General features: G+C 51.2%; 8 protein-coding genes across 8 annotated transcripts; 3 read left to right on the forward strand and 5 right to left on the reverse strand.

Moving 5' to 3' along the window:
* Window positions 1-149: 149 nt before the first annotated feature.
* On the forward strand, window positions 150-1,254 carry KVR01_001990 (uncharacterized protein; the record flags this gene model as incomplete). The annotated part of the gene is made up of 4 exons (XM_044788900.1): window positions 150-353; window positions 482-533; window positions 762-961; window positions 1,036-1,254. The coding sequence occupies 4 exons, from the start codon at window positions 150-152 to the stop codon at window positions 1,252-1,254; spliced, it is 675 nt and encodes a 224-aa protein (XP_044649945.1).
* Window positions 1,255-1,883: 629 nt separating this feature from the next.
* On the reverse strand, window positions 1,884-4,241 carry KVR01_001146 (uncharacterized protein). Its single transcript, XM_044788435.1, has 3 exons — window positions 2,980-4,241; window positions 2,244-2,922; window positions 1,884-2,161 (listed from the first exon to the last, which is right to left on the reverse strand). The coding sequence occupies exons 1-2, from the start codon at window positions 3,123-3,125 to the stop codon at window positions 2,250-2,252; spliced, it is 819 nt and encodes a 272-aa protein (XP_044649101.1). The 5' UTR covers window positions 3,126-4,241; the 3' UTR covers window positions 1,884-2,161; window positions 2,244-2,249.
* A 1,382-nt stretch (window positions 4,242-5,623) lies between these two features.
* Window positions 5,624-6,648, reverse strand: KVR01_001377 (uncharacterized protein; the record flags this gene model as incomplete). Its single annotated transcript, XM_044785284.1, has 2 exons — window positions 5,624-6,112; window positions 6,184-6,648. 2 exons carry the CDS (start codon window positions 6,646-6,648, stop codon window positions 5,624-5,626), a joined length of 954 nt encoding a protein of 317 aa, XP_044649332.1.
* A 624-nt stretch (window positions 6,649-7,272) lies between these two features.
* Window positions 7,273-7,826, reverse strand: KVR01_001844 (uncharacterized protein; the record flags this gene model as incomplete). The annotated part of the gene is made up of 2 exons (XM_044792484.1): window positions 7,273-7,719; window positions 7,782-7,826. 2 exons carry the CDS (start codon window positions 7,824-7,826, stop codon window positions 7,273-7,275), a joined length of 492 nt encoding a protein of 163 aa, XP_044649799.1.
* Window positions 7,827-11,236: 3,410 nt separating this feature from the next.
* KVR01_001812 (uncharacterized protein) lies at window positions 11,237-12,770 on the reverse strand (the record flags this gene model as incomplete). The annotated part of the gene is made up of 1 exon (XM_044794582.1): window positions 11,237-12,770. Exon 1 carries the CDS (start codon window positions 12,479-12,481, stop codon window positions 11,237-11,239), a length of 1,245 nt encoding a protein of 414 aa, XP_044649767.1. The 5' UTR covers window positions 12,482-12,770.
* A 3,034-nt stretch (window positions 12,771-15,804) lies between these two features.
* KVR01_001582 (uncharacterized protein) lies at window positions 15,805-16,821 on the forward strand (the record flags this gene model as incomplete). Its single annotated transcript, XM_044785007.1, has 4 exons — window positions 15,805-16,137; window positions 16,195-16,282; window positions 16,348-16,533; window positions 16,631-16,821. 4 exons carry the CDS (start codon window positions 15,805-15,807, stop codon window positions 16,819-16,821), a joined length of 798 nt encoding a protein of 265 aa, XP_044649537.1.
* Window positions 16,822-18,303: 1,482 nt separating this feature from the next.
* On the reverse strand, window positions 18,304-22,135 carry KVR01_001942 (uncharacterized protein; the record flags this gene model as incomplete). The annotated part of the gene is made up of 6 exons (XM_044794107.1): window positions 18,304-18,670; window positions 18,733-19,362; window positions 19,418-19,564; window positions 19,619-21,136; window positions 21,204-21,313; window positions 21,374-22,135. 6 exons carry the CDS (start codon window positions 22,133-22,135, stop codon window positions 18,304-18,306), a joined length of 3,534 nt encoding a protein of 1,177 aa, XP_044649897.1.
* Window positions 22,136-22,196: 61 nt separating this feature from the next.
* KVR01_001513 (uncharacterized protein) lies at window positions 22,197-22,941 on the forward strand (the record flags this gene model as incomplete). Its single annotated transcript, XM_044793328.1, has 3 exons — window positions 22,197-22,243; window positions 22,281-22,412; window positions 22,515-22,941. 3 exons carry the CDS (start codon window positions 22,197-22,199, stop codon window positions 22,939-22,941), a joined length of 606 nt encoding a protein of 201 aa, XP_044649468.1.
* Window positions 22,942-26,354: the final 3,413 nt, after the last annotated feature.

Here is a 26,354-nt window from a genome sequence, read left to right on the forward strand (position 1 = left end):
AAATGCAAAGTCACTCCGAATCTCACATTCCCACCGCCCAGTCCAGCACAGCATCTTTTGCCAACACGAAGCAATTTTTGAACTCAGTCAAAGTGTCACTCAAATAGCTCCCCACGTACTTCCTGTCTTGTCATCCATCTTCCATCAAGATGTTCATGTTTCAGTTTGTCTTAGCCCTCCTGGCTTGGAGCCCTCTTATTGCCCTCGCAGCTCCACACTCATCGCAGGCAGTAGGCGGCACCGGCATTGCTCCGAAGAACCTGACAAGGGAGCTTGTTCCTGCAAGCACCGTGTACTCGGGCCCTTGGTCAAGCTTCCCAGCAATGAGCACGTGGACCACCTTTGACAACATGGTAAGCACCTCAGACACACATTTCTACTCTTGGCCGGCTCATCCCTCGATCCCTCACGTAGACGAGCAGCCAGTCGCAATCCCCACCGATGCCTAGATGGAACAAACGACTCACTTTAGTCAAAACAGTTCAACACCAACCAGAAGTCCATGTTTGTAGCTGGAAGCACTCAGCAGGATGGTAAGCAATTCGTCACCACGGTCCCCACACCTGGGCAGCCTTTGATCTCCAAGCCCATCCACAGTACATCATCCTGCAGTATGAGACTGGTTTCACACATTTCTGGCTCTTTTTTTTTTTTTTTTTTTTTTTTCATTCTCTAATCTAACTTTTGGGCTCCATGATTGTGTATATTGGGTGCCATCAGCAAAATAATAATAATAATATGGCTGACAAAGTGTATTCCAGTGGACCACATTCGTATTGCCGTCACCAGTGTCGCTGCATCCTACGGCATCGATAGAAGAGTGCTCTTGGGAATCATAATGGAGGAGAGCCATGGCGGTGTCGGAGTGGCGACCACTTACAATGCAGACGGGTTGCCCACCGGGGGCTTGATGCAGGCAAGCGGTTGTCACGGCTACGAGGGCCAAAACAACCTCGCCCAGGTAACCAAGCACAACTCCTCCACCGGTCTCAAACTCAGGGCACACTTTGTTAACACACCTATGATTCACCACAGGCTGATATCACATTCATGATCGACTGCGGCACCCAGCACTTCAAGACGAACCTTGGCAACTGGGGTGGCCAGAACTTGGAGCAGTCCATCTACCCTGCCCTACGTGAGTTCAACTCGGGCAGCGTGGTCGCCTGGGATCTCAGCACCGCCCCAAATGGGGTCGGAAACCCAACCTATGTCAGTGACATCGCACAGCGGCTCCAGGGTTGGACCAACTGAGCAGGAATGTAGGGGCTAGAAGACCCCAAGCAGGACATGGGCATGACGAGGAGGCCAACCAGCATCATGAAGCTGTAGAGACCTGGTATTGATGTATGTCAACCTTGTGCAATGGTGATGTGGTACTCTGGTATATTTGGTGTTGTTTATGCAAGCCTGTCTCCTCCGCCTGAGTTCTCCTACCTTTGTGTGTTTGCAGTCTATGTGTCCATCGCTTCCATTCATGTAAATTCTTAACAGGACACCACATCTTTAACAATCTCAACATACCATTACAGAGCCTCATCTACCTAGCTTCTATATCAAAGGAGGATCTTGATCTTTTTAGATGGCACCATATACTTATACCATAAGACTTTACCCTGACATGAGGTTGTTGTACACATCTGGTTAAGGTATCTGACCTTGCCTACATATCATGATTACTTTACAGGGTAGCTACTTGAACCACAATGTATGGAGAAGAACTTTTAGTAATGAAAGTTATTAGGCTGGATTGTGCTAGACTGTGCCGATATTGCAGGAAATCAAGATCAAGTTCTACATTCTTTACACATCAAAGGCTATTACAAGACTGAACTGAACCTTTCCCATCCATATCAAAGTAATGTGAGGAAATGTTTGTGAAGTTTGGTAGAAGCATGGGTATTGGTATTAGAGACTAATTAGGAGTCATAAACACTAATGATGCAGGAACGACCACGTGAAAACCAAATTGCTGATCCATTAAACAGTCTTGCCCACAACATGTGCCTCTTGGTGAGACACAGACCCGTGCCTCTGGTCATGACCGTGGTGAGGGTCGTTGTGCAGAACGTCAGGATCACCCACGTGCTGACGGAGCACTGATGGAGGAACCTGGGCAGCATCCGTGGGGTCCTTGTGGGCGACTGAAGAGTTGCCAGTCCTGTTCATCAGCCGTTAGCAGACTGATCCTCTGACGCCCGGCCATGACACTCGGGTGAATATATAATAAAGTGTAAACTCACAGGAACTTACTGCTGGTAGGTCTTGTTGCCTCCGACCGTCTTGGATCCGTCGAGGTCGCTGTCGACACGAGGGTCGGCCTTGTTCAAGAGGTCGGACTTGTGAGGGCCGGCAGTGTTGGAGGCAGGGCCGGGACCGGAGCCGATGTGAGATGTACCGACGGCGCCTGGAGCTCCACGGTGGTCACGGTCGCTGTCGATGCGGGGATCCGCGACGTTTGCAACCTTGGAGCTGTGAGTGCCGTGAGTGCCTGCAGGGTCGTTGTAGCCTGTGGTTCCTGCGCCGGCATGGGTACCAGTGGAGCCAAGGCCTCCGGTGTGAGTGCCCGTGGAGCCGATGCCTCCAGCACTGTGAGTGCCCGTCGATCCGATGCCTCCGGTGCTGTGAGTGCCAGTAGAGCCAATACCTCCTGTGTGGGTGCTTGTAGAGCCGATGCCTCCAGTGTGGCCAGTGGAACCAACACCTGGCGCGCCGCGGTGGTCAGCATCGGAATCGACTCGAGGGTCAACAGCGTTGCCAACACGTCCGTGAGGTCCGTGGGTGCCAGTGGGGTCATCGTAGCCCGTCACATGGCTGCTACCAGTCGTGCCGGTGTGTGTACCGGTGGAGTGAGTGCCGGTGGAGTGAGTGCCGGTGGAGCTGATGCCTCCGGTGTGCGTGCTGCTGGTACCAGTGGCTGGGCTGTGGCTAGTGTTAGCGATCGGGTCGTCTCAGCTTGCGGAGCGGGTGGGGGCTTACTTGGCACGCCCGTCCCGGTCCGAGTCGATACGCGGGTCGGCGGCGTTGGCGGCACGGCTAGAGTGAGGACCGTGGGTTCCCTCGGGCTGCTCGTGAGCCTTGTCGGAGTGGAGAGCGTCCTTGACCTTGTTGATGATTCCAGACATGTTGATGGTTGGTTGCTTGTTTGGGTTGTTTGGTGAGGTGATGTTCTCAAAACGGTTGTTTTTAAGGTTGATGAAATGGGTATCAAGAAATCAGGCTGCTATTGTGATTGTGAGTGATGGATGATGGTGGTCCTGTGGGAGATGGGGAAGGGGAAGATGGGATTTATATAAACATGAGCGTTGGCCTCAGGATAGGTAGGAGGAGCCCATCAGGCAGGCTTGCTCTGGGCATGGGGAAACCCATTGCATCATTTTGATCTCAAACTTCCGAGACGGCCAACAAACGACAGAAACGGCCTGGGGTACCTTGTACCCACTTTGGTCTGCTTGTCTCAATGCAAACAGGCTGGTACATGTTTTCGCTGCTACCTGCATACTATACCCAGACTCTCCTGGCCTCTTGGGCCAGACATGGCACTTCCCGCCCCCGCAGTCGTCATCACACCAGATTCGTGAGTACCTACCTAGGTACCCATGTATCCGCGAACTGGCTTGCCGGGTCAGCCATGAGGCCGTACCATGGGGGGATTTCGTTTGCACACCAGGGCAGACACTCCGTCGTCATCCCTCACAGGCTAGTCACACAGAGCTCCCGTGAGAATCCTGGTCAGGAAGGGGACAAGACGAGAAGGTCAATGTGTTACGGCTGAGGATGCATTGGCGCCGGACTGCCGCTTGGAGAGACACCAAGGCAGGCTGGCAGGCTGGCAGGCTGGGCAAAGTTGGTAACAGGTACCTGGCTGCATTGGGAGCACGGCATTTGGCGTCATGAGGCGCCACAGAGACGCCTCGCGTCCCGCGACAAATTGACGAGGGGGATTGTTGTAACCAAGGATGGGGCAGATGCAACTCCACGAGCTAATCTTCACTTGGTCTGTCGGGTACTCTCCCTCCCCCCTGAGACAAGACGGCGGCGAGGAGAGGAAATGGCAATGACGAAGCTGCACGTCGCGTATGGTTAGACCGCGAGCTCTAGGGGCAGCGATCAGCCGCTAGGCCCCACCACGTGCGCAGAGGCGAAACAGGCTGGCAGGGCATAAGAGAAGAGAGACTTGACACGTTGGGGATATCAGGCTCTGTTGCTCTGTTGCTCTGTTGCTCTGTTGCTCTGTTGCTGGAATGGGATACAACCTCTGGGCTGGCAGGGCTGGGTAAGCCCGACGTCGTCAGTATGAGCGAAGACGCGGCTTCACAACCTGGCAGCCTGGATTGACGGGCTGGGAGGCCCGGTCTGCAATGTAACCCAACCGACAACAAACCTTCGGGAACGTCGATCATCCTGCCACCTGCGTGGCGCAGCACAGCCACTCCCGAGGCTCCTGTGGCGTCAGCTCCAGCACTGGGACTCTGGGAGCCAGCAGCCTAGCCCGGCCTGGCCTGGCCTGCCAGGATGGCACGCCAATCTCCACGGGAGCTTCCAACTTCCCCACACTCACGTCATCACCCGACGTCAATCGAGATGATCAACACCGCCCAAACGAGAGGCTCCCAAGGCACCGGGACCTGCTCAGGATGCCCATCCACCCATCCTGCGAGGCCTAGATCCCATGCGGCTTCGCGGCCCGACTGGTCTACGTCACCTCTCCTCCAATCTGACGACGGCAGGACCAGATGAGACTATCGTGAGTCTGCTGCTACAGTAGCATGCCCGAGCAGGGGCGGCTGCCCTGCAAGGGCCAGACAGGATCTGCCGTACCTCCTTCGGCAAGCTTGTGCCGAGCACATGCCCACTGGCCCGGCGCCTGGTTCCTCTTCCTACCCTTCTTTGCTCAACACCAACATCCATACCGGCGTTGTACATGGTATGCGGATAAACACGCTAGTTCGACGAGGTCAGAAAGGTCTCATGTTAGACATGCGTTACAGCCATGGACGAGGCTGCGCAGCTCCCTCTGCTACGCTCTCTCGCCCGTGCAGTTCAAGAAACGCCATACAACTCCGATCTGGCACCCGAAAGCTGCCTAGTCGGCGGGCATGCTAAGCCCTGGGACATGCAAGACCCCCGAGACCTCGGGTGGAAGGCGTATCGTCACGAGAAGAGACCAGGCATATTCTTGGGCTGCCGTGGGTTTTCGTCAACGTACCGCGGTCCTTGTCAGAGTGCGCCACGAAGGCGAGGGCCGGTCAGTGAGTGGGAGCACAAAGACGGCTGACACGGTATTACTGAAGAGGGACTCGATTCGGCACGAGGAAATTAAGACAGCTTATGTCGCTGTTCTACTGCGACGGACGTCTGACAAGATGCAAGCTCTGCCTGGCTTTGTCAAAGCACAGAGACTCGTTCATGCACGTTTCCGCCTCTTGAATCCTGAATGATTGGGCACAATTTCTAAATTTCTGCACGCCGCGCATTATCATGATCCCGAAACAAGCCGATATTCCAGCACGTCACTTCATGGGATCAAATTCATCTTGAAAATCAGGCCTGTACATGGGTATGGAGCCGCAGAGCTATGTTTTCTTGGTCATCGCGTTAAGTTCTGAATGCGTGAAAACCATCACTTCCCAAGGCGTGCCAGATCGAACTCCAGATACCGCTCCTGCCATTCATCCTCCAAGCATGCCCTGCCACCCATGCGCACGATGCCCGACAGGAACTCCTGCATGTCGTCAGGGGAGACCATCAGGTAGAAGCCAAAAGACTTGACGCCGGAGAAGACGCTCGGCCTGAAGAGCGGCCTCAACTCTGCCCCCCTCTCATCATCGTCGAAAAAGTTCTCCGTGCAGCACACGCGGCGCTTGAGACCACAGTGCCCACAGGCACCGCAGGAGATGCACCTGTCATCGAGGTCCCACTCTAGTTCCCGCAAAGTGGTGATCCTGGCAAGGGTGTCCTCCTGAAGCACGTCGGTGATGAAGTCTCGAGGGATCCTCCACGGTGGGTTGGGCTCGGCCGGCAAGGAGCGGAAGGCAGTCGTGTGCGCAACCTGGCGCGGGATGATGCCGGTCACGAAAATGTCCTTCTCGGGATTGATGTACAAGCAGCCCTATTTGCATCTATGGTCAGGGTTATGGACGGTAGGATTAGAAGCAGGCACCCTAGAAGAAGCTTTCTCACCTTGTTTTCGATATTGTCATCCACTTGATAGATTTGTAGGGCGAAAGACTGGTTGTAGAATAGGTATTCGCGGAGCCACGGAACAATGTACCAGTCCCTTTCATTTCCGAATTCGTCGTCATTGGGGGCGCCGATGCCGAAGACGTCGACTTTGACGTAGACTTTGAGCGCGAGGCTGCGGGACTCGGCGTTGACGAACAGGAGGGGGGATGCCATAGTTGCAAGCTCCTTGGTTGGGGAGATGCCGTGGGTGATTGGGTCGAAGAGCACAACGCGGTGTGTCTCTTGCTCGTGATTGCAGAGTGCTTCCTTGATAATCATGTGGCGCAACTCGGTGGGCAGCCTGGGGTACGCGGGGAATCCGTCGGATGGATCCATGGTATCGACGCTGTCGGGCTGGGGGGGTTTGCTGGCGACAACAAAACTTGACGGCAACAGGGAGCCGAGGAAGGAGAGAAAAGACATTGTGGCGGTTCGCTGGGAAGGTGACTCCTGTTGCCCAAATCGCTTCCCAAACGGAAATAACTGACAAAGTACCAGTGACTGAACGGCGCCCATGGTGGGACTCGGAGCGCTATGGGAAGGAGCGCTGCTACAGGCAGGAGCGGCACGTTTGTTGACCCCTGATTCCACTTTCTGCAGGTGCTTGTGTCCCTGGAGCCTAAGGGTCAGGGGACCAGGTATCGGCCAAATCGAAGTTTTGGGTGGTTCTAGTTTTGAGGTACCAAGCCAGGAGAGCACTTGAGGGGAGTCTTGCATTTCCAGTCTACAACCCTCACTCTCACAGGTATTTCTCTGGACAAACCGCCTTGCTAGTATTAAAGTGGTATCAGGTAAGGGTATCAAGCATTACACCTCGCACATATGGTATCATTCCTTCAAGTAGGGGTGCCAAAAATCACCAAGAATAACAAAGAGACGACTAGACCCAGGATACTGCTTCCTTGCAGCCCAACTAAGCTGCCAGTGTGTGGCCAGAACCGCATTCGTATCGAGTGCCCGTATCGAGTGCCCACAGCTCTGGAGGCGTCATCAAGACCTGTGACCAACAGTTGTTGCCGACCACGTCGACCCAGCCAGGCCTCCCGCCTAGACACGCGAGCGGCGGTACCACCGCCTCCTTCGGGTGGGCTCTGTGCCGCTCGCAACGTGGCGGCGCGTCCAGTAGATGCCGAGGAGGGCCGAGACAAGCCAGCAGATGGCCGACAGGAAGGCGAAGGCCTCGTCCGCCTTCCACGAGCCGCAGTTGTTGCCGCGGAAGCCGAGGCCGCTCCAGTCGAAGGTGTTGCCACAGCTGCCTCCGAGCCAGTCCACCAGCAGGCCAAAGGCGGCGAACCAGCAGAACGAGATGACGAGGTCGACGGGCCAGTGGATGAAGCTGCCGGAGAAGGGGAGCAGCCAGAGGAGGGCAAGCAGGATGGAGAGCCCCGCCACAACCTCGGTGTAGATAAAACGGCCCAGCGTCCAGGACGATTGCCCTCGGCTGGCGTGAAGGTGGTTGCCCGTAATACCAGCGACGATGGCAGCAAAGACCAGCTAGAGGGGGGGAGGGGGAGTCAGCCGCAATGTCCGAGCATGATTTCCAGGTCAGGACGTACCTCCGCAAGGCGGAATATCATAGAGGCAAGATCGGTCAAGATCATTTTGATATGCTTGTACCAAGTGGTAGTCGATGTGGGCTAAGATCGATCAACAAATGCTGCTGCTCTGCAGTCTCAGCGCTGTGGAGGTTAGGGGAGTCAACGAGGGCCGGGTGGCCCAGGAAGGCAACGCAGCAGTGGCTCGTACTTAAATATTTATTATTCCACCTACCGGCCCGCAGTGCCATACAGAAGCCACGGTGAGTGTCAACCAGTCACACCTGGGCAATCACATCCATGGTTCAGACGTGTGCGCCGGGCCCTTGTTTGCCAGGGGTTGGAATGGGAGACGGGTCCCAGGTACCCACTTCCCCGTTGCAACCGCCCGGCGCACAGCGATGAAGCTATTCGGAAGAGTACTGGTTACCTATCATCCCACCCATCGCGCTTTTTGACGCTGTGAGACATGCGCCCAATTCCAAGATTTTGCCCTTGTGGTACGTCATGGGCCGCACCCCCGGTCGGAACAGTTGGTGATCTGCCGTTTCCTCGTGTCCTCGTGTCCTCGTGGCAGCTCGTGGTCGGCCCATCTTCAAATCATCGATCGGCCAGGGCACCAATTTCCGAGCGCCATAGTCTGCCATCCCTGCCCCCTTCCTCTCCCTCCAGCCACAAGCCCAGCCCAGGCCTGACCTTATTGTCAGACAGGTTGACAGGCCAGACTGCTTGCCGGTGAGATCATAGCTTGGTAGCTTGGGATCTAGATGTGTGGCGCCATGTCGCAGATCCCCAGAACAAACCGGCAGACCGGTCGGCGTTCTAAGCCCTCTGATTGATGGCCCCTCTCTGAAACCACACCCACTCCCGGCTGTCTGCGCATCCCCCTCACTGCAACGGGCTGCATCAGCCACGAACCTCTCAAGCCTCTCTCAACGACATGCGAGGCAACTTGGCAACATTTGACACTGCAACCGTCTTCCACCACGCGACGAATGGCCATGGCCTGACGCAATCCAGACGTTACTTCGTGGCTTGACGGAAATTTTGCCCCCTCGAATGCACTCCTGCAGCCTGTCTGGGCACCACCTCCTGTCATTTGCCGTTAATCAAAATCGCTTGAGCCCGTCCATGCGATGGGCAGACACCAGACCTGATGATCTCTCGTCACCACAGCGCCATCTCTGCACCCTCAACCAATGTCCAGCCTGCCCGATCACCCTACCAAGCCTAGTTGCCGGGGCATCCCCAAGGCTTGCAAGGCAAGCAATGAGGTCGACCCCCGGCAGTCCCATGACCCAGGAGGTCTCGAGCGATGTCGCTGCTGGCCTGCTGGCCTGCTGGCGTGTCAGCGTGTTGGGTGACCGACAAGTGGTAACGCTAGCTGGTGTACATCATTTCCTGCTTAGGAAATTCATCGTTGAAAACCTGCTTCCCCTGCATGCGCCTGCATCCTCAGCGGCACTCGCTCAAGGCGGGCTGCGGAACGGCACCTATGGCGGGATCACCCGCCTTGGCAACATTTACCCACTGGTGGTGGTTTGAGAAGGTTGACATGACATTGACGTTGACAGATCCAGTAGCCCTCTAAACCAGTATGTATCAAGGGTCTAGTTGTGTCATTGATAGATAATTTACTATATAATTTACATTTATATCCTTAAAATTAACTTAAGGGTAAAGGTCTTATAAATCTTATAATAAGGGCATTAAACACATTATATAATATTTTAATAACTTATTTACTTTCTATTAATACTTATTATTTTATTTTTAAAATCTTAATACTTTAACTTATAGCTTTAAAATATATAAATCTTACTTATAATTATTATATTAATAATTTATCTATATAAAAGAATTATAAAAGAAGTTAAGTAGAGAAAATAAATTATATTAAAAGTATTAAAGTTTAATAAAATTATTAAATAAAATTAAATTATATAAAAGTTATTATATAAGTTAAATTATTTAATAATTAATAGTAGAAATTTATAAAAGAATTATAAAAAAGTTAAATAAAGAAAATAAATTATATTAAAAGTATTAAAACTTAATAAAGTTATTAAATAATTTTATAAGAAACTTAAAGTTTTAAAATATAATTATTAAGTAAAAGTTAAATAATATAAAAATAATTTTATAAATTAAATTATTTAATAATTATTAATAATAAAATTATTAATATTAAATATATTAAATAATTATTAATATATATAATAAATATATTATTATTTTATTTTATAATAAGTTAAATAAATAAATATTATATATTTTATTTTTTATAAACTTATTATATTTATAATATAAATATTAATTTTTAACTTTTATTATAATATATAAATAGTTTATTAAATAATATATATTATTTACTTTTTAAATATAAAGTTAAAAACTTATAATTATAAAATTTTAATTAATTTTTATTTAACTATATTATTATATTATAATTTAATTTAATTTCTAATTTTATTTAAACCTTTTTTAAACTTATTTAATATTCTCTTCTTTAAATAAGTTAAATTTAAATTAAAACCTTTAAGTTTAAGTTTAAAATTCTTATAGATTTTAATTTACTTTAAATTAAGTTTATAATCTTTTAGTTTTTTAAAAATATATTAACTATTTTAAATAATAATAACTTTTTTAAAATAAAGGTTTACCTTTATATAATTATAAATCTAATTATTAATAATTATTATTTCTTTTATAAAGTTATTAGAATTATAAACTTAAATATTATATATAGTAATAAAGTATAATTACCTTATTTAGAGGTTATCTTTTAATTTAATAGTATAGTAAGCTAAGTAACTACTTTTAAATAGTTTTACTTAATAGGTGTTTATTTAAGTAGAGCTAGAACCTATATATATTTTTTAAGGGAATAGTAGCTTTATCTTTACCTATTTTAACTAACTTATATTCACTTAAGTTATATAGTAAATTTAATACTTATATATAATACTTATTAATATTAAACTAACTTATAGTTTATAATAACTTTAACTTTTAATAAACTAATTTATATTAAAGTTAATAATATTAATTTAAACTAATATAACTTAATATATTAATATAAAAGATATTTTCTAATAATAGATAGTATTATAAATATAGATTATAAAGTTATTATAAAAGTTTTATATAATAAATTTAATTAAATTAATCTTTAAAAATATATTATATTTTATTCTTTTAAAACCTTAACTATTTACTTTTAATTTAATAATATAATTAAAAATATAAATAATTTATATATATTATTTATAATTTTATATTATTATTATTTAATAATTTAATATATATTAATATTATTATATATTAATAATAAACCTTTATACCTTTATAATATTAATATAAATAAATATTTTACTTTAAGTATATAATATACTCCCCTTATACTCCTTTTATTATAATAAATTAGATTAAAATACTCTACTCTAATTACTACTAACAATTAAAGATAGAATGTCCTATATAACTATAACAAACTTGGCTGGCAGGAACCAGATTGATGAGTTGTCGCTAAGGTGACTGAATGGGTACTCCACGTCCGTATTCTGGTCATGAATTCTACCAAGGACTTCCACCTTGCTGATCTCCTGCGAGTTGGCGGTGCCGTACAGGACGACAACGGGCCAGTCACACACATTCTCCTCTCCCTCGAGCTTGACGATGCGTCCAGCAAGGTGCTTGTTGAGGAGCTTATATTTGGCCAGGTCCTCCACCACAGCCGCGTGGTCAACCTCCATGAGAGCCTGGTGATACTTGGATTTGCTCTCGTCCTTCTTGGAGTCGTCAATGACAACCGGGGTGGTGTTGGTGGAGAGGGCATGTCCCTCTACAACCGAGCGCATCTTGGTCTGGAGTGCCTGCACGTGCGGCTGGCAGTCCTTGGCCATCAGGGGGAAATCGACGGCGGGGGCAAACATGGTATTCTTCCACTGGGAAAGTGACTGGCCGGCATGCTCGGCCAGGTGCTCAAGGCAGTCATTGGCAGAGAGCAACGCGTTGTAGTCGGTGGCTTGCAGCTCCATTGTGCCCACCTTCATCTCGTTCACTTTGACCTTCAGGTCGTTGTCTAATACCTTGTGTTCCTGTGCAAATTGGCCGGACGTGTTTCGGCTGCGGCCACTGCCCTTGGAGGGCGAGGCTATGGTGCCCGCCGGGGAGCCAGTGGTCTCCTTAAGCCGACTCAGGACCTTGGAGGTCAGCTGCTCGTTCTGTCCGATTGAGCTTGGAGTCTTGGCCGCCGAGTGGTGGACGCCACCACGGCGCTTGTCGGCAGGGCGAGAAGGAGTCGACATAATGTATGCGTCAGAATCGCTCTTATCGTCATTTCCGCGCACGGGGGTGCTGGGGGCCGTGGCCTTTCCCTCGCGGCGTTTGCGCATGGCCATTGCGCCTTGGTTGGACTCATAGCCACTCATGATGTTGATTGGGATTGGAGTGATGGCCTCTGATGGCGAGCTCGACGCACGGCTGTCCGTAGCGGTTGTCTGGTGGTCCTGCGGTTCTTCATTGTCAGCATCCAAGTCCTTGTACCAAACCACGGGGTTGAGACGGAAGCCAGTGATTTGTTCGTGCCATTCACGGCGAATCCAGGGTGGTTGCGGGTACGTAGCCAAGAGGCGCTCTGCTTCTGCTTCATCAATGGTCGCAAAGTCACGCCCTTCTGGCACCTCTACCATACAGCAATATGGCATCGCGCCGGTCATGATACTGTGGGAGCACGCTTGTGCGGAGGGCTTGATAGATGCCGCTATGGTATCGCCGTGTCTTTGATTGTTGGTAGTGATTAGGGTAGAGTACTTTAATCTAGTTTATTATAATAAAAGGAGTATAAGGGAATATATTGTGTATTTAAGATAGAGGGTTTATTTATATTGTCTTTATAAAGGTATAGGGTTTACTATTAGTGTGTGGTGGTGTTAATATGTACTGGGTTGTTAACTAATAATACTATGAGGCTGTGGATGATGTAGATGATGTGTTGTGATGTGAGGCTAGGAGATGGGTGTGTGTGCTATGTTTGTGATGGGTTTAAGGGAGTGGAGTATATAGTGCTTATTTACTTAGCACACTATAGGATAGTAGTATATTTATAGTATATACTAGTGGCTATTTAATATATTTAATATTAATAATTTCTATTATTAATAACTATTAAATAGTTTAACTTATATAATTACTTTTTATATTTTTTATAACTTTTATTTAATAATTATATTTTAAAAGGTTTAATTTTTTATAAAATTATTTAATAACTTTATTAAATTTTAATATCTTTAATATAATTTACTTTTTTTATTTAATTCAATTCTTTTTATAATTCTTTTTTAAATTTCTATCATTAAATATTAAATAATTTAACTTATATAATAACTTTTTATACTTTTATAACTTTTATTTAATAATTATATTTTAAAATTTAAGTCTTTTATAAAATTATTTAATAACTTTATTAAATTTTAACTCCTTTAATATAATTTACTTTCTCTACTTAACTTCTTTTTATAATTCTTTTATAAGTTTTATTTAATTATTAAATCTTTAAATAACTTATAAAATATTTAATATATCTTTTAATATTTATATATTATAATAATAAGAGTAATCTTTATACTTAATCTTTCATCCTCTACTTTTTATAAAGTATTTTAAGAGAAAATACTACTATTATATAATAAGGAAATATCTATATTTACTCTAGCTTAGTTGTACCACTAGGTTGTGGCGGCACCACCAGGTTATGGCAGCACCACCAGGCTGTAGCGGCACCACCAGGCTGTAGCGGTACTACCAGGCTGTGGCGGCACCACCAGGCTGTGGCGGCACCACTAGGCTGTGGCGGTACCACTAGGTTATAGTGGTACTATTAGGTTATAATGATACTATTAAGTTATAATAATATTATTAAGTTATAATAATATTATTAAATTATAATAATATTATTAAATTATAATAATATTATTAAATTATAAAATATAAATAAAATAAATAATAATATAAAATATAAATATAATATAATAATAATATAATAATAATATATAATTAAATATATAATTAAATTTATTTTTAAAAATATTTTAAATATTTTTAATTTTATATTATTATTATAAATATTATAAAATAATTTAATTATATTTTATAATAATTTAATTTAAGTTTTATAATATTAATAATTCTATAAATTATTTTTTATAATTTTTATAATTAAAATTATAAATATTATAAAATTTAAATTAAATTATTATAAAAATATAATATAAATATAATAAAAATAAAAATAATAAAATAAAACTTTTATTATAATTATATATATAATTTTATATAAAGTTATTAAAAAAGATATAATATTATATAGAGAGACCCTTATTATATTATTATTTTTAATACTCTTCTATTAGATATCTATCTCCGGTATTAGGATCTATAGGGGGGGTGGCTCCTCACAGCAGGTAACCGGGCATGCATGAGTTGATTGCCTGGCTTAGCAGCACTGTTGTACTGCACAACAAGACACTGTCGGCAATGCAATTAAACAGTAGCAAAGGGACACACTGTGTACACGGGGACACCCACAGGAATTAGACTTCAGATTGAGGGCGAGTTAAAGAGCAAGACAGGACATGGCGAAGTGACTGAACGGACAGCTCGAAACGGACGGGCGCGTGCAAGCTTCCGTGGGGTGGCAGCCCTCGCTTATTTGCTTTGGAAAATAAGGTTCGGTAGCCCCAGGCACCCCCGTGGCCCGCGGGTAGTGTGCCGATCCCTCCCTATCCCAAGAGCCCCTGCGTCGCGGCGGAAGGGGCGGGAGGGTAGAAATCGACTAGACTAGACTAAAAAAAAAACCAAAAAAAAACCACGACACTATCATTGGGCTCGTGCGGGTGGACATGACGGCTAGCTTTTTTTTTCTCTCTTTTTTCCTCTCTCCCTCTCTCCCTTCGATTTGACGATGGCTGGATGGTGTGCCCCGGGGCGGGGTGGGCCGGATTCCCACCGGCAGAGGTGGCAGGTCTTGTAACACGAGGGAGCGGAGATTGAACTTTGTGGTGGCTTGGGAAGGATGAATGGCACGGATTGCCTTTCGACCCCTCGTCCTACTGCATTGACTCGGGAGTTGATATTGGAGGGATTATTGTGCGCACGCATGGGCTCGCGCAACCTTAGCAGTGGGCGCAACCCCCGTGCAGCGAGCCGGGACGCGACGGGGATCGACGGCCAGGAGGTGCCCAGATTTGAGGGCCGCGCCTTTGCTGCTCGGCACTGAGTCTGCTCTCAATGTCGTCCGGTGGTGGCCAGACCTTGTACCAATACATACTCAGTAGTACGCAAATAGCACACCCCAGACGCAGATCATACCCTCGCTTATCTCGCGTCAGGCAAATGACAGGCGGACGGGACGAGGACGGCAGGACGGCCTGACAGACGGCGTGACAGCACGCAGGCATCTGGCATCCAGGAGACGCCTCAGGCCGCACCTGTTACAGGCCACAGCAAACGGGCGCTACAAATCCCGCGTATCAGATGCTCAGACAACGGCCATGCAGCCATGGTGAACTCAATTGAGGGAGGGGCATATGTGAAGCTTCGGTTGGGCGTCGTCGAGACACGACCCAAGAGGCTCGCTTCCCTTCCCTGCTTCCCGACTAGACTAGAATACAGACCGTCCCGACGTCCCCACAGCCACGTGGTCTTGGCAGCCGACCCGCCGACTTCGTCTTGTCTTATCGTTATCGACAGCCCCTGGGCTGCTGGGCTGCCCTCTCCGCCCCGCCCTGCCCGCCTGTCAATCAGCCTGCAGGCAACATGTCACCTGTCAACAAGTCCTTGTCCCGACATCACATGCAGCCCAGCCGCCCAGGCAGCCCAGGCCTGACCTCACCCGCATAGCTGGCACGTCATGCCGCGAGACCATACTGGTACTGTCTACCCAGGTTACAGGTAGGAGGTAGGCATGGCCAGTCCTTGATGAGCGCTGCCCTCTCTGCCTCTCGTCTCGAAACCACCACTCGGCCGTTGCGCACAGCCCCGGATGGCCTCACCATCCTCCCCACTGTCGCCTGTTCCTGGCCAGCAATCACCCGACGTCGACGTGCATGCCCATGCCGGCGCGGGCATCCCGCAGGCGCTCTGGGACCTGCGCGTGCCCCTGCACATCACCCGCAAGGCCGCCCCCGGCGCCCCCGGCGCCCCCTTCATCACCTCTGTCCCGCGCTTCAGCTACCTCGCCCAGCTGCTGCCCAGGCTGTCCTCCTTTTTCGCCACCCCCTGCAGCAGCTTCCACCACGAGGAGGTCCAGATGCGGAACCTCCCCGTCGGCCTGCTCGTCGACCTCTACCAGCCCGACCTGCCCTGGAGGCTGCACGTCGGCCATGGCGACGAGTGGGACATTGCCGACACCTTTCTCAACGGCGTCAAGGAGGCAGACTTCGTGCGCAACGGCAACGCGAAGCAGATCATGAGCCTCTCAAAGGAGCACACCACCGCCCTCTGGAACGCCGTCCAGGACAGTACGTCTCCCCTCATGCGAGGCAGCCTGCGCCCTGGCCGTTGCTAACATGACATGCCCGCCTAGACGACTACGCCTCCTTCTCAAAGGTAAACTCGCACCTCCTGAACCCGCCCACCCAGCTCAAACACGTCCCAATCCGCATCTACGTCCCCTCCTCGCCGCCAGACTCCTCCGCCAGCGGGGCGGCCTCCGCGGCGCCTGCCAGCTTCAGGGTGTTGCAGTCGCTCGTGCCCCCACGCTCGGCAAATCGTGAGTGACACCCACCTCGCGCCCTCCCCTCCTATCAAATTCAATACTGTTTCGTTTTACGCTTGACGACTCACCATCCTGGCCCCCACCTCTCCAGGTAGCCCACAGACCCTCGGCCCAGTCCTGCGCGGCCTGCTGCCGTCCCTGTTCCCCAGCAGCCGCGACCCCGTGCTGGCCAACGTCGTCCTGCACGGCGCCCCGGTCCCGTTCTCCGCGCCCCTGGATGAGCTGATGCGCGAGGCAGCCTACCCTGACGGATGGCTTTGTTTGATCATTACGTTGCTATGACTGAGCGCACAGGAAGAGTGCGACTTTTTGTCGGTGACACTTCATCCGTCCGCCCTCCCTGCCTCCCCTCCCCTTCTCCGCGGAGGTGCTGCTGGGCCGCGTGCTGCCTCTGGGGGTTTGAGCTATGATCGGGCTGGTTTCAGGCAACTTCATCCATAGACAGAAAGATGGGCACGAGTTGACCGTCCACAACGGGCGCATTCCTAGTCAAGCCCCCCCGGGGGCCGGGGGGTTGGGGTTGATCGACACAAACAGAGAGGCCCAAGGATCAGTTTTCTTTCGCCACACAGACGTCCGTCGCGATGCGGCAAAGAGGCATGGGGAAATAGGGGGCCACCTGATTATCCAATTACCGACCATTTCTAAATCTGTGTTTGTGCGCGCGGCATCGTACTCCAGCGCGCCCGCTCTCTCACTCACTGTGCTCGCCCATATTGCTAGCTGATTCGCGACATCTCTTGTTTTCCCCAAACTTCTAGGTATCCTTTAAACAGGCCTAACTGGCACACATACTACTATATCAACACACACGCGCGCAGGGGGACTCCCTGCCCCTCCCTCTCTCCCCCCACTCGTCAAAAAAGAGACACAAGCGATCCAAGGCTAGATGATGCGGGAGAGAGAGCGCGCGCAAACAATGACATGTGTAGGAGCTTGAAAAACACCCTAATAACCAGCAGTAAACGTGTCCGGACATGAGTGGTATCTCCTCCCATCCCACCCTCTCTTTTGAATGATGATGATGGAACAAGGAACATGATGCAATCCAAAATAGGAACAAAAAAAGAAAACAAAAAAAAAAGTCCACAATCCGTACAGACCAGACCATACCAGACTGCCCGCCATATGTTTTGTTTTCGCTATGCAACCGTGCCAATTTCCTCCTCTCCCACCATGTAGAAGCCCCGTAATACCAGTTATTGATTCCCATCTCCGTCATTTGTCCCACTGGGTATTATTATGTGAAGCCAGAAAACCCCTATAACTGTTTGCGAGTGACGATGCTGCTGCTCGGACTGGGTGCTTCATCCCCTGGGTGCGAACCCCGAATCGACTTTTGACGATGCTCTACCTCGTCATCCCATCCCGTTCCGTTCCATTTCCAATGCTGTTGCTGATGACCTCCACTCTTCCCCACCGTTGTAGCCGTTCAATGTCTGCCGACAAGAAAATTTTTCATCGTGATGACACCAATGGTTCCGTCGGCCATGCAACACCATCTGTTCGACGGTTTTCGGGACACATGGCTGCTGGAGCGTTTGTATCGTTAATGCACCACGATATCACTGTTGTCCGTGTTCTCAGTTGGGTCGCATATGTGGCCCTCCCCTTCAGGCTTCTCCGTGCGAACTCCATCCCGACATGGTCGAAATGCTGTATTGACTCTGCCTTCAAATACACCCTGCTGAACTTGAAACAAAGAGAAATACCACCGTCGAGGGGTCGCGCATGCTGCCTGATGTCAGGCACAATGTTCCGTGACTAGTACTCCATTGGAGTAGGCTGGCTCTGTGTTAGATCGCCAGGTGTAATCGGGCTGGGGCCAGAGCCTGAGTGCGGTGTTGGTCCGTTGGATGCGTATGGCGGCATGGCGAGATTGTCATAAAGTGCTGAGCCTGGCGGCAAAAGGGTCGGCCTCAGGCGCTCTAACTGCTCCTTGGTGGGTAGTCTTTCCTCCAAGCCTTGGAGGACACGGAGGTCAACAGCAAGGCTGCTAGAGTCTTGGGCCACAACCTCAAACCATTCAATCGTTTTCCTCAGAAGCTGTCGTAGTTGGCCTTCGTCGACGAAGGTTCCTAAGAGCTGGTCATGATAAGCAGCGGTGAGCGTGATGAGATTGCCCCATTGCCTTTGTTCAAGTCAGTATTTTCAAGGTGAGTTGACGCTAGTGGGGGAGAGTTGTGCACGTACGCGTGTGCTGTTCCAAAAACATTCGTGATGATGAAGCGTTTGTCCTCCAGACCGTGGAAAGCCATAGTACTCTTGATGACAGCGTCAATGCCCTTTCTCGCGTTTTCGAAAACGACCGTGTCAATATCACTCGGGCTCCTCGCATCACTTCTCACAGTGGCCCAACCGCCCGCGTCTTCGTGCGGGATGGCTCGCTCCGACTCTTCCGAAAAGTGATTCTGGCGCTTGTGCCCAAAGTCCAGCACCGTCTTGATCGATGGGCGGTAGGTGATGACGTTAGCACCCCAGAACTTGGCCCTGATACGTGCCGACAGGATATCTCTGGCCGGCGGGTCGTTCCTGTCAAATTTGTACTCTCCTAGCCAAAGAGTGCTGTTTTCCCCGAGATCCTTTTCGATCTCGGCCAGGATCTCCTTCTGCATTTCAGCGTCGGGCTTCTTGTTAGGGTCGTAGAGAGAACCGGAGATTCGGTTGAGTCGTTTCCGCAAGTAGAGTTGCGCAGCATAGCTGAATGCAACTGCATCTGAGAAGCCTAGCCTTTCTCGCATCACAATGAGATCCGGATAAGGCAGGATATCCTCGTACTGAAGAATTCCAGAAGGAACGAGGTTCAACTCAGCGAGAATGTCACTGTGGCGGTCAGACGCATGGACAAGCACAACAAATGTAAGAGCAGATCACTTACCTCTCCAACTGACAACAAGACCAGAATGCGACAAGGAGCTTCGTATCGATAACGGCAGTCTTCTCTGACTCGAGATCAGTGTATGGGCCGGTGTGTTCAAGCGCCTCGGCCGCCCGTGTAACCTTCTTGCTTAGTCGGTCCATGGATCTGTGACTGTCAGCGGACAACCCTCCGCAGCAAGAAAACCTTTCATTTACTTACGGCTGAAGCTTGTCAATGATTGCCGAGCATGCAAACCTAATGTGACGGAAGCTCGGGACCACGCGCCCGAGCTGTCCGTAGTATAGACAGGCAAGGATGTGGGCCTGAATGTAGTTCAGTTTGTAACTGCCAAAGTGATTGCCCAAAATGTCAGTCGCGTAGGCAAAGTACTCTAGGCCAGGGATGATTTCATAGTTCTTCTTTGGCGGCGCAGGAGAAGCAGCACTTGTCGGTGCTTGCACTCCAGAAGCCTGCACCGAGGAGCGTCGACTGGCCCCTGGGCGTTCCTGGTCCTTTGGTGAAGGTAATCCGGCCTGCCCAGGAGACTGAGAGATAGCGCTGGACGGCGGAGAGCCATGATTCGGTGAAGTGATAATGCCATTTCGGACAAGTGGCGACCCTGAATTCACTGCCTCTTTCTCCGGCGGGTCTGGCAGCTTTCGGTCCCTCCACAAGCAAATTTTGCCCAGCGCGAGGACGAGGAGGACCAACGCATGCTGAACAGAACGCTGGGGCTTCGCCCTCTTTGGCGCCGGCCCAGGTTCTATACCGTTGGGTATAGGCGAGCGTTTGCGCTTCTTGTCGTGTTCATACGATGGCTGAGTCGTCCTGTCCTGATGGTTGGTGAACGCGGCGACCTGTCTGTGCTTTCTGGTGCCAACGGGGTTGCTCGAGACTTCGTCCAGAAATGTATAAATAATGGCGTCGAGGTCTCTTGGAGGGATCAAGGGGTGCATGTTTTGTATGTATTTTTTGTAGGCGTCGACGTAAGTATGGACCTTCGATTGATCAAAGTCGAGTACTCCCTCGGCACGGCCTTGGGCTCGCAAGTCGGGAGGGTAGCCACCGGGTGGAGACAGACCCCCAATCGGACCCCAGTCGGTACCACCCGACGGGGATGGATGATCGCCGACTGACGCATCGTCTGGTATGTCCGCATGCTCGTATGTGAAATCGCGGTCTGCCGCACGCGAGGTCGACCCTTCACCACGCCCGAAAAGGGGCAGTTCGCCACGGTCTTCTTCGTATCGCTGAGGGTAGGACTCGATGTATTTGATGTGCTCGCGGTCCAGTAAAGGCTTCACAAGCTGTCTGACAGCAGGCCACATGAGAAGTCGCCCCGCAGGAGTCGTGTGGTTGTGAGGGAATGGCGCTGGTAGTGGCTGGACGGGATTTCCGGGCGGTTCCTCGTTTTCCTCTTCGTTCTCCAGCGCTCGCATCCGCCTGGCTGCAGAATGCGGGTCCGGCGCACCGTTCATAATGGCGTCTTCGGGTGAGGACGATGGAGTCTCGTCGACCTCCGCCATCTGTTGCGGTGTCACTGCCCTCGGTTCCTCTTTAACGTAGTCGTCCAGCTCTGGCGGCCCCTGCATGCTATGAGAAGACCCGATCCGGATCACGCCCTTGAGCTCGCGGATTTCGGATCTCACTTCCCCAAGACCAGCAGTGAATTTTTCGTCATACGACTGCAACATGCTTTTCATGGCATCCAGTATATCTTGCGTGGCCTTATCTTGCCTGGGAGTTTCGTGGGTCAGCGAAAACGCGTAGTCATCCCACAAGGACGAAAGCCAATTCCACTCACTGCTTGGGGGCTGGATCGCGATATTGACAGTTTATGTTTTTGTCAGTACAGTTCTTGCAGGGCTTATTCTCGTCACATTTTGCCTTGAGCTGTCTACAGCTCTCACATGCCTGGGGTTTCTGTAAGCGGGCCGCTCAAATCGACCAATCTGGTGGTTTCCCAATACGCACCTGCGAAGCCCTCTGCGATTTTCGTTTGCTCGCAGCTGTGTATGTAGTGATGGGATAGGGCCCGTCTGGCCCCATCGGCGGGGGATACATTGGACTCTGGTCATACGGGGTAGGTGGTGGCTGAGGATGAGGCGGCAACGGCGTGGGGGGCGGAGCAGGGTAGCTCTGGTGCCGGTACATCTGCCCCGGACCGTTGTCGTAACTCATGTGCCTCCTCTCCTCCATATGGCCCGGAGGATGAGGGCCAACATGCGGAGGGGGAGGCGGGAGGGTCTGCTCGGGGCCGTTGCCGGTGGAGTTGGGCCTGCGTAGCTGGGGCAGCGTGACGTCGTCGGATTCTCTCTTCACCATAGACTCTCTGTTTGCAGGCTGATATCCGGGCGTGGGGTACTGCTGATGCGCTGGAGAGGGAGGAGGCTGGTGGTGGGTGTCCTGGATGTGAGAGTACCTCTCAGACTCATGTTGTCGACGGTCCTCAAAGTGCTGCTGCTGCTGCGGCGGCGGCGGCGGCGGCTGGTGAGGCGCGTGCAGTTCTTGAGGACGGTGAGGGAAGGTATGGGGTGGGTGGGAGAGATGCGGTGAGGGCGAGTACTGAGAAGAGGTAGGAGGAGGAAGAGATGGTGGGTGTGGATGGTGGGCAGCAGATAAAGGTGGCCCGGGATGCGGCAGCGAGACACCATGACCATGATGTGATGGCCCCGCTGGCCACGAGGGAGGACCAGTCGAGAGGCGCGGCCGCTTGCTTTCATGCCCTTGGTCCATGCTTCAAGGAGGTAAGGTATATGTGAAGCAGGTACATGAATACCTGGACCCCGGAAAAGAGATGAAATTTGAGAACGAGTTAGGGCACCGTGTCTGGGGGGATGGGGGGTAGAGCAGCTCAGCACAGAGCAAGCCTCGGAGCAAGAGGAGAGAGCGCAGCCAACAGCAACGGCGGAAAGTCAGGCAGCAAGCGCAGCCGCGGAGGCCATGGGGTGGATGCCCGTGTGCGACTCTGCGGGCAGATCGCCCAGGACTCTTCTTTTGGCAGCACTGGGAGGTACAAGGAGCGAGGGCGGAGAGGGTCAAGTCTCGTAGGGTTGATGACAAGGAAATCTGGGCTTGAGACCTGAGACTTGGAAGCCGGGGCCGGGACCGGGAGCTGGGAGGAGCTGAGAGGTGGAAGTCGAGGAGCTGGACGTGCTGCGCCTGAGAGCGAGAGCCAGAGCGAGAGCCAGAGCGAGAGCCAGAGCCAGAGCCAGAGCCTGAGCCTGAGCCAGAGCCAGAGCTTGGTGATGAGCCGGGATCAGGGCGGACAAGGGTATGAGAGATTCGAGAAGGCCAAGGTCCTGGTCGGTAAGAGGTACGTATCCGAGGCGGGTGCGGCAATACGTAGCAGTTTAGTATGTACTGTGAGAGAAGCCGGCGCTGGACCGTACGGGTTGGCGACAGAGGAATGTGCGCAAAACCTCGAGGGGGGGGGGGCCGTCGAGCGAACAGGGCACAGTTACTGTATGATCGATCGAGTCCGGGGTTGGGATGGATCGTGGAGCTTGCAGTCTTATTGGCCTGGACAAAGCGATATTTGACCAGCAGATGCCGAGATGTGGTCGTGGTTGTGCCTTGGTGGCTGCTGCTGCTTGTTACGGCAGCAAGAGGGTGGCAGGCTGGGTAACTGGGTAGAAACGGCCCAGGCACACACGGGGTGAGCTTGACTGTGGGCTCCTGGGAGGTACGGGATGGATGTGCAGGCCAGGCCAGGGAGCAAATAAGCGCAGGGCGGATGGAGTGCGGGCTTGCGAGCTTGCGAGCTTGCGAGACAGGGACGGGGACGGGGACGGGGACGGGGACGGGATCAGGATCTCGTCAAAACGTGGTCGTTGGCGCGTGTGCGAAAAAGCCCGGCAGCTTGTAATGATTGTGCGTCAGAGGTCCAGGCCGGCACAAGGTTTAGGTTTGAGGGAGGCAGACAGTTGAGTGGTATGTAGTGGTGGTAGTGTAGCTGGACTGGGCATAGGCTTGAGCCTGCATGCGTGCAAGGTAAGGCAAGGTAGCAGTCAGGCAAGGTAAGGTAAGGTAAGGTAAGCTTGAGGCGTCGAGGTAGCGCTGCGTATCGAACCGTAGCGTCGTCCAGAGTCGTCGCGCGCGGGGGGGTAACGGGATAAGCACGAGACTGATCGACGGTTGGGCAGCGACGAGCCAGAGACAGGAACAGTTGCCAGATCCTGCTAGGTTCAACAGTGCTCGAATAGGGTGCGAGGCAGCCTGTGGCTTTTTGCTGCGTGCCCTGTCTTGTCTTGCTTTGGCTGGCTGGCCCGCTGGCTGACTGATGCAAGAAGCAGTGTAGCAGCGAGCAGTAGGAGCGCGTGCGGGCAGCGGGCAGGTGGCAGGTGGCAGTGGGCAGCGGGCAGCGGGCAGTGGGCAGTGGGCAGTGGCAGCAAAAAAGCGGGCAGGGACGGCGACGGTGCCGGTGACGGCGGACGTTGGCACTTTCTTGACAGACCACTCTCCCGACTCCCAGGTACTGGGAACAGGAACAGGAACGGGGAACAGGAGCTGGAGACCAACAAAAAAAAAACACCCGGGGGGGAAAACTGGACCGGACTGGGCTGGGCTGGGCTGGACGGGACAGCATAGGAGAGGACAAGCCACAGCACGCGCCAGGTTTTGACCGGTCAATGTCAAGTACGCACTGGCCGAGGGACAAACGAGCCAGGGTTTTGGGCACGTCTGTGGATTTCGAGAGCGGTGGATCCTGGCGAGATGGAGGAAGGAAATGCCGAAATCGAGGGCCAAGCGAAAACTCAGAAAAAAAGAGTCGAGCGTCCGGATGGGGGAGAGGGGGACGACGGCCACGAGCTCAGTTCGCCCGCTCGCATGTATCCGTACTGTATGTCTCTCTGTCTCTGTATCTGTCTTGTCTTGTCTATCTGCCTGCCAGACTGCCTGCCAGCCTGCCAGCCTGCCAGCCAATAGACTTGACTGGGCCGGCGACTGGACGGGACGGAGGGGTGGGCGGCGAGTTAGAGGTTGGGTGGAAGGGCAGGGAGGAGAGGGAGGGGTGGAAGAGTGGCAGTTGCTCCAACGTTTCGCGACGCGACCGGGCAGTGCGATACGATACAGTACAAAGCAATGCAATGCGAATCGATGGCAGATGGACCACAGAATTGACTCGGCTCGACTCGACTCGACCGGCAGGCCAGGGGGACCACTCCCTCCACCAGTCAGTCAGTCGGCAAATCGTCAAATCGCCCATCGTCACCGTCAATGTCAATCGAAGTTTACTGCCAGCCTCTGCGCACAGTACTCCGCAGCTCCAGCCCAGAGACCCCCAGCCAAGCAAGCTCCCAGTTGCAAAAAGCATACACTAGACGTACACAGTATGCTCCGTACCGAGTGCGGTGCCATGACGGCAGGACGGTGCAGGACGGTGCGGTACGGTACGTACCTCTGCGGCTGGCACCCTGGCAGCCTGGATGCTCTCGACCGCACATGACATGAGAGCATGAGGCACAGGCACAAGGCACGGAGGAACAGCTACCTAGGTTCCAGCTAGGTAGCCACCTTGCCCACCTTTGCCCACCCACGGGAGTAAAGCGAAGGGGCCCCACACCGTGACAAAATTTGCACTAGCAATGCACGCAGCCCGCCAGGTACCTCTGACAAGGTTGGGGCGCGGGCAGGGTGCCCACGGGCCTGGCGGGCAGGGGCTGGCCTGCCGGAACGGAGCCAAAACGGTGCAGCTTGTGGAGGGCCACCATCCTCGAGCACGAGAGGCCAGCCGGCCAGCCAGCCAGCCAGTCGCTCACCTCACCTGTCTGCCCAAGGTCAGAAAATCGCTGCTGCCCTGGCTGCGCTTGGTCCATCACCTCCCACCACCTGCTCACCCCTGCCACCCCCATGCTGAGATTGGGAGGCACCATCCGTCAGGTCCGAGTGCATGGGCATGGCAGAATTTGCAGCATTGATTCCGACTGTGGGGACGATACGCGCCCTCTGTCCTGTCTCTCGAGATTGCCCATTGCCCCTGGAGCACCCGGAGCACCCTCTGGGGGCACCTCGGGCTGCCAGCTGCTCGACCGGGTGCTTCTCTTCTCGGATGGCTGATGCGGTCCTGCACGGCAGGGAATGGCTAGTCCACCTGCGCTGCGGCTGCCGTGCCATGCGACGCGGCAACATGTGTACTGTGTAGTGTAAGCTGCGGGCAGATAGGACGAGATACCCAGATAGTCAAGTAGGCTGACTGGCCCTTTGCGGGGTCGTAGCACAGGGCGGTGAAAGGCAATGGTCGCTTCGGCTGCGCAGCATGCATGTGCGTGCAGCAGTGCGGTGCAGGTGTGTGGTGCATGCTGCTTCGGAATGGGTTGTCTCGGCCCACTTGGTCTGTCTCGCCCATGGGCCTGGGGGCCCTCACCCACCACATGTAGTGTAGCACGTATCGCCTTATTGCATAAAACAAACTTCCACGGCCTGGAGACGAGGGATGGATGGATTGCCCATACAGATTACAGTTCACTACCCAGCCAGCCGCTGCGACGCCCCAGCCAGCTGAGGTGGTGACTTCATTTCGTTGTCAAGAGACTTTTCGGCCAACAGTATTGGCGAAAGGTTTTGAGGGGTTACGGCCCGAGTTGTCTTCTCACGCTTGACACGCCACGGCACGCTCTACTGTTCTAAGAAAAGACGAAACAGATCTAGCGCAGCCAGCCCGTCTGGAATTTTCCTCGGGTGGCAAAGGAAAGCCGGGCAGGCAGCCTGCAAAAGAAACCGCCGCTAAGTCCAAGTACTACCAAAACCCTTCATGTTAGCACCACGATTATTCCACAACCATATCATATGTGCTTGATTTTAATTATATTAATATCTTGAGAGTAAGCTTCTCATTCGAATGGTATCAAAATATCATCAAGAACTCGTGGTTGTGGGCAAAAAACAGGTGGATAACTTCTGGGATCCTGATTCTGGTACATAACCAGCGGCGGTTTCTTTTGCAGGCTGCCTG

This window comes from Diaporthe batatas (genome assembly GCF_019321695.1).
Source record: "Diaporthe batatas strain CRI 302-4 chromosome Unknown Contig00002, whole genome shotgun sequence".
NCBI lineage: Eukaryota > Fungi > Ascomycota > Sordariomycetes > Diaporthales > Diaporthaceae > Diaporthe > Diaporthe batatas.

Bases quoted from the DNA above. Each gene is read 5' to 3' on its own strand.
- KVR01_001146 (XM_044788435.1), bottom strand. From the start codon at position 3,125: ATGTCTGGAATCATCAACAAGGTCAAGGACGCTCTCCACTCCGACAAG. The intron at 2,923-2,979 runs GTAAGCCCCCAC...CACTAGCCACAG, and splicing joins GACCGGGACGGGCGTGCCAA to CCCAGCCACTGGTACCAGCA.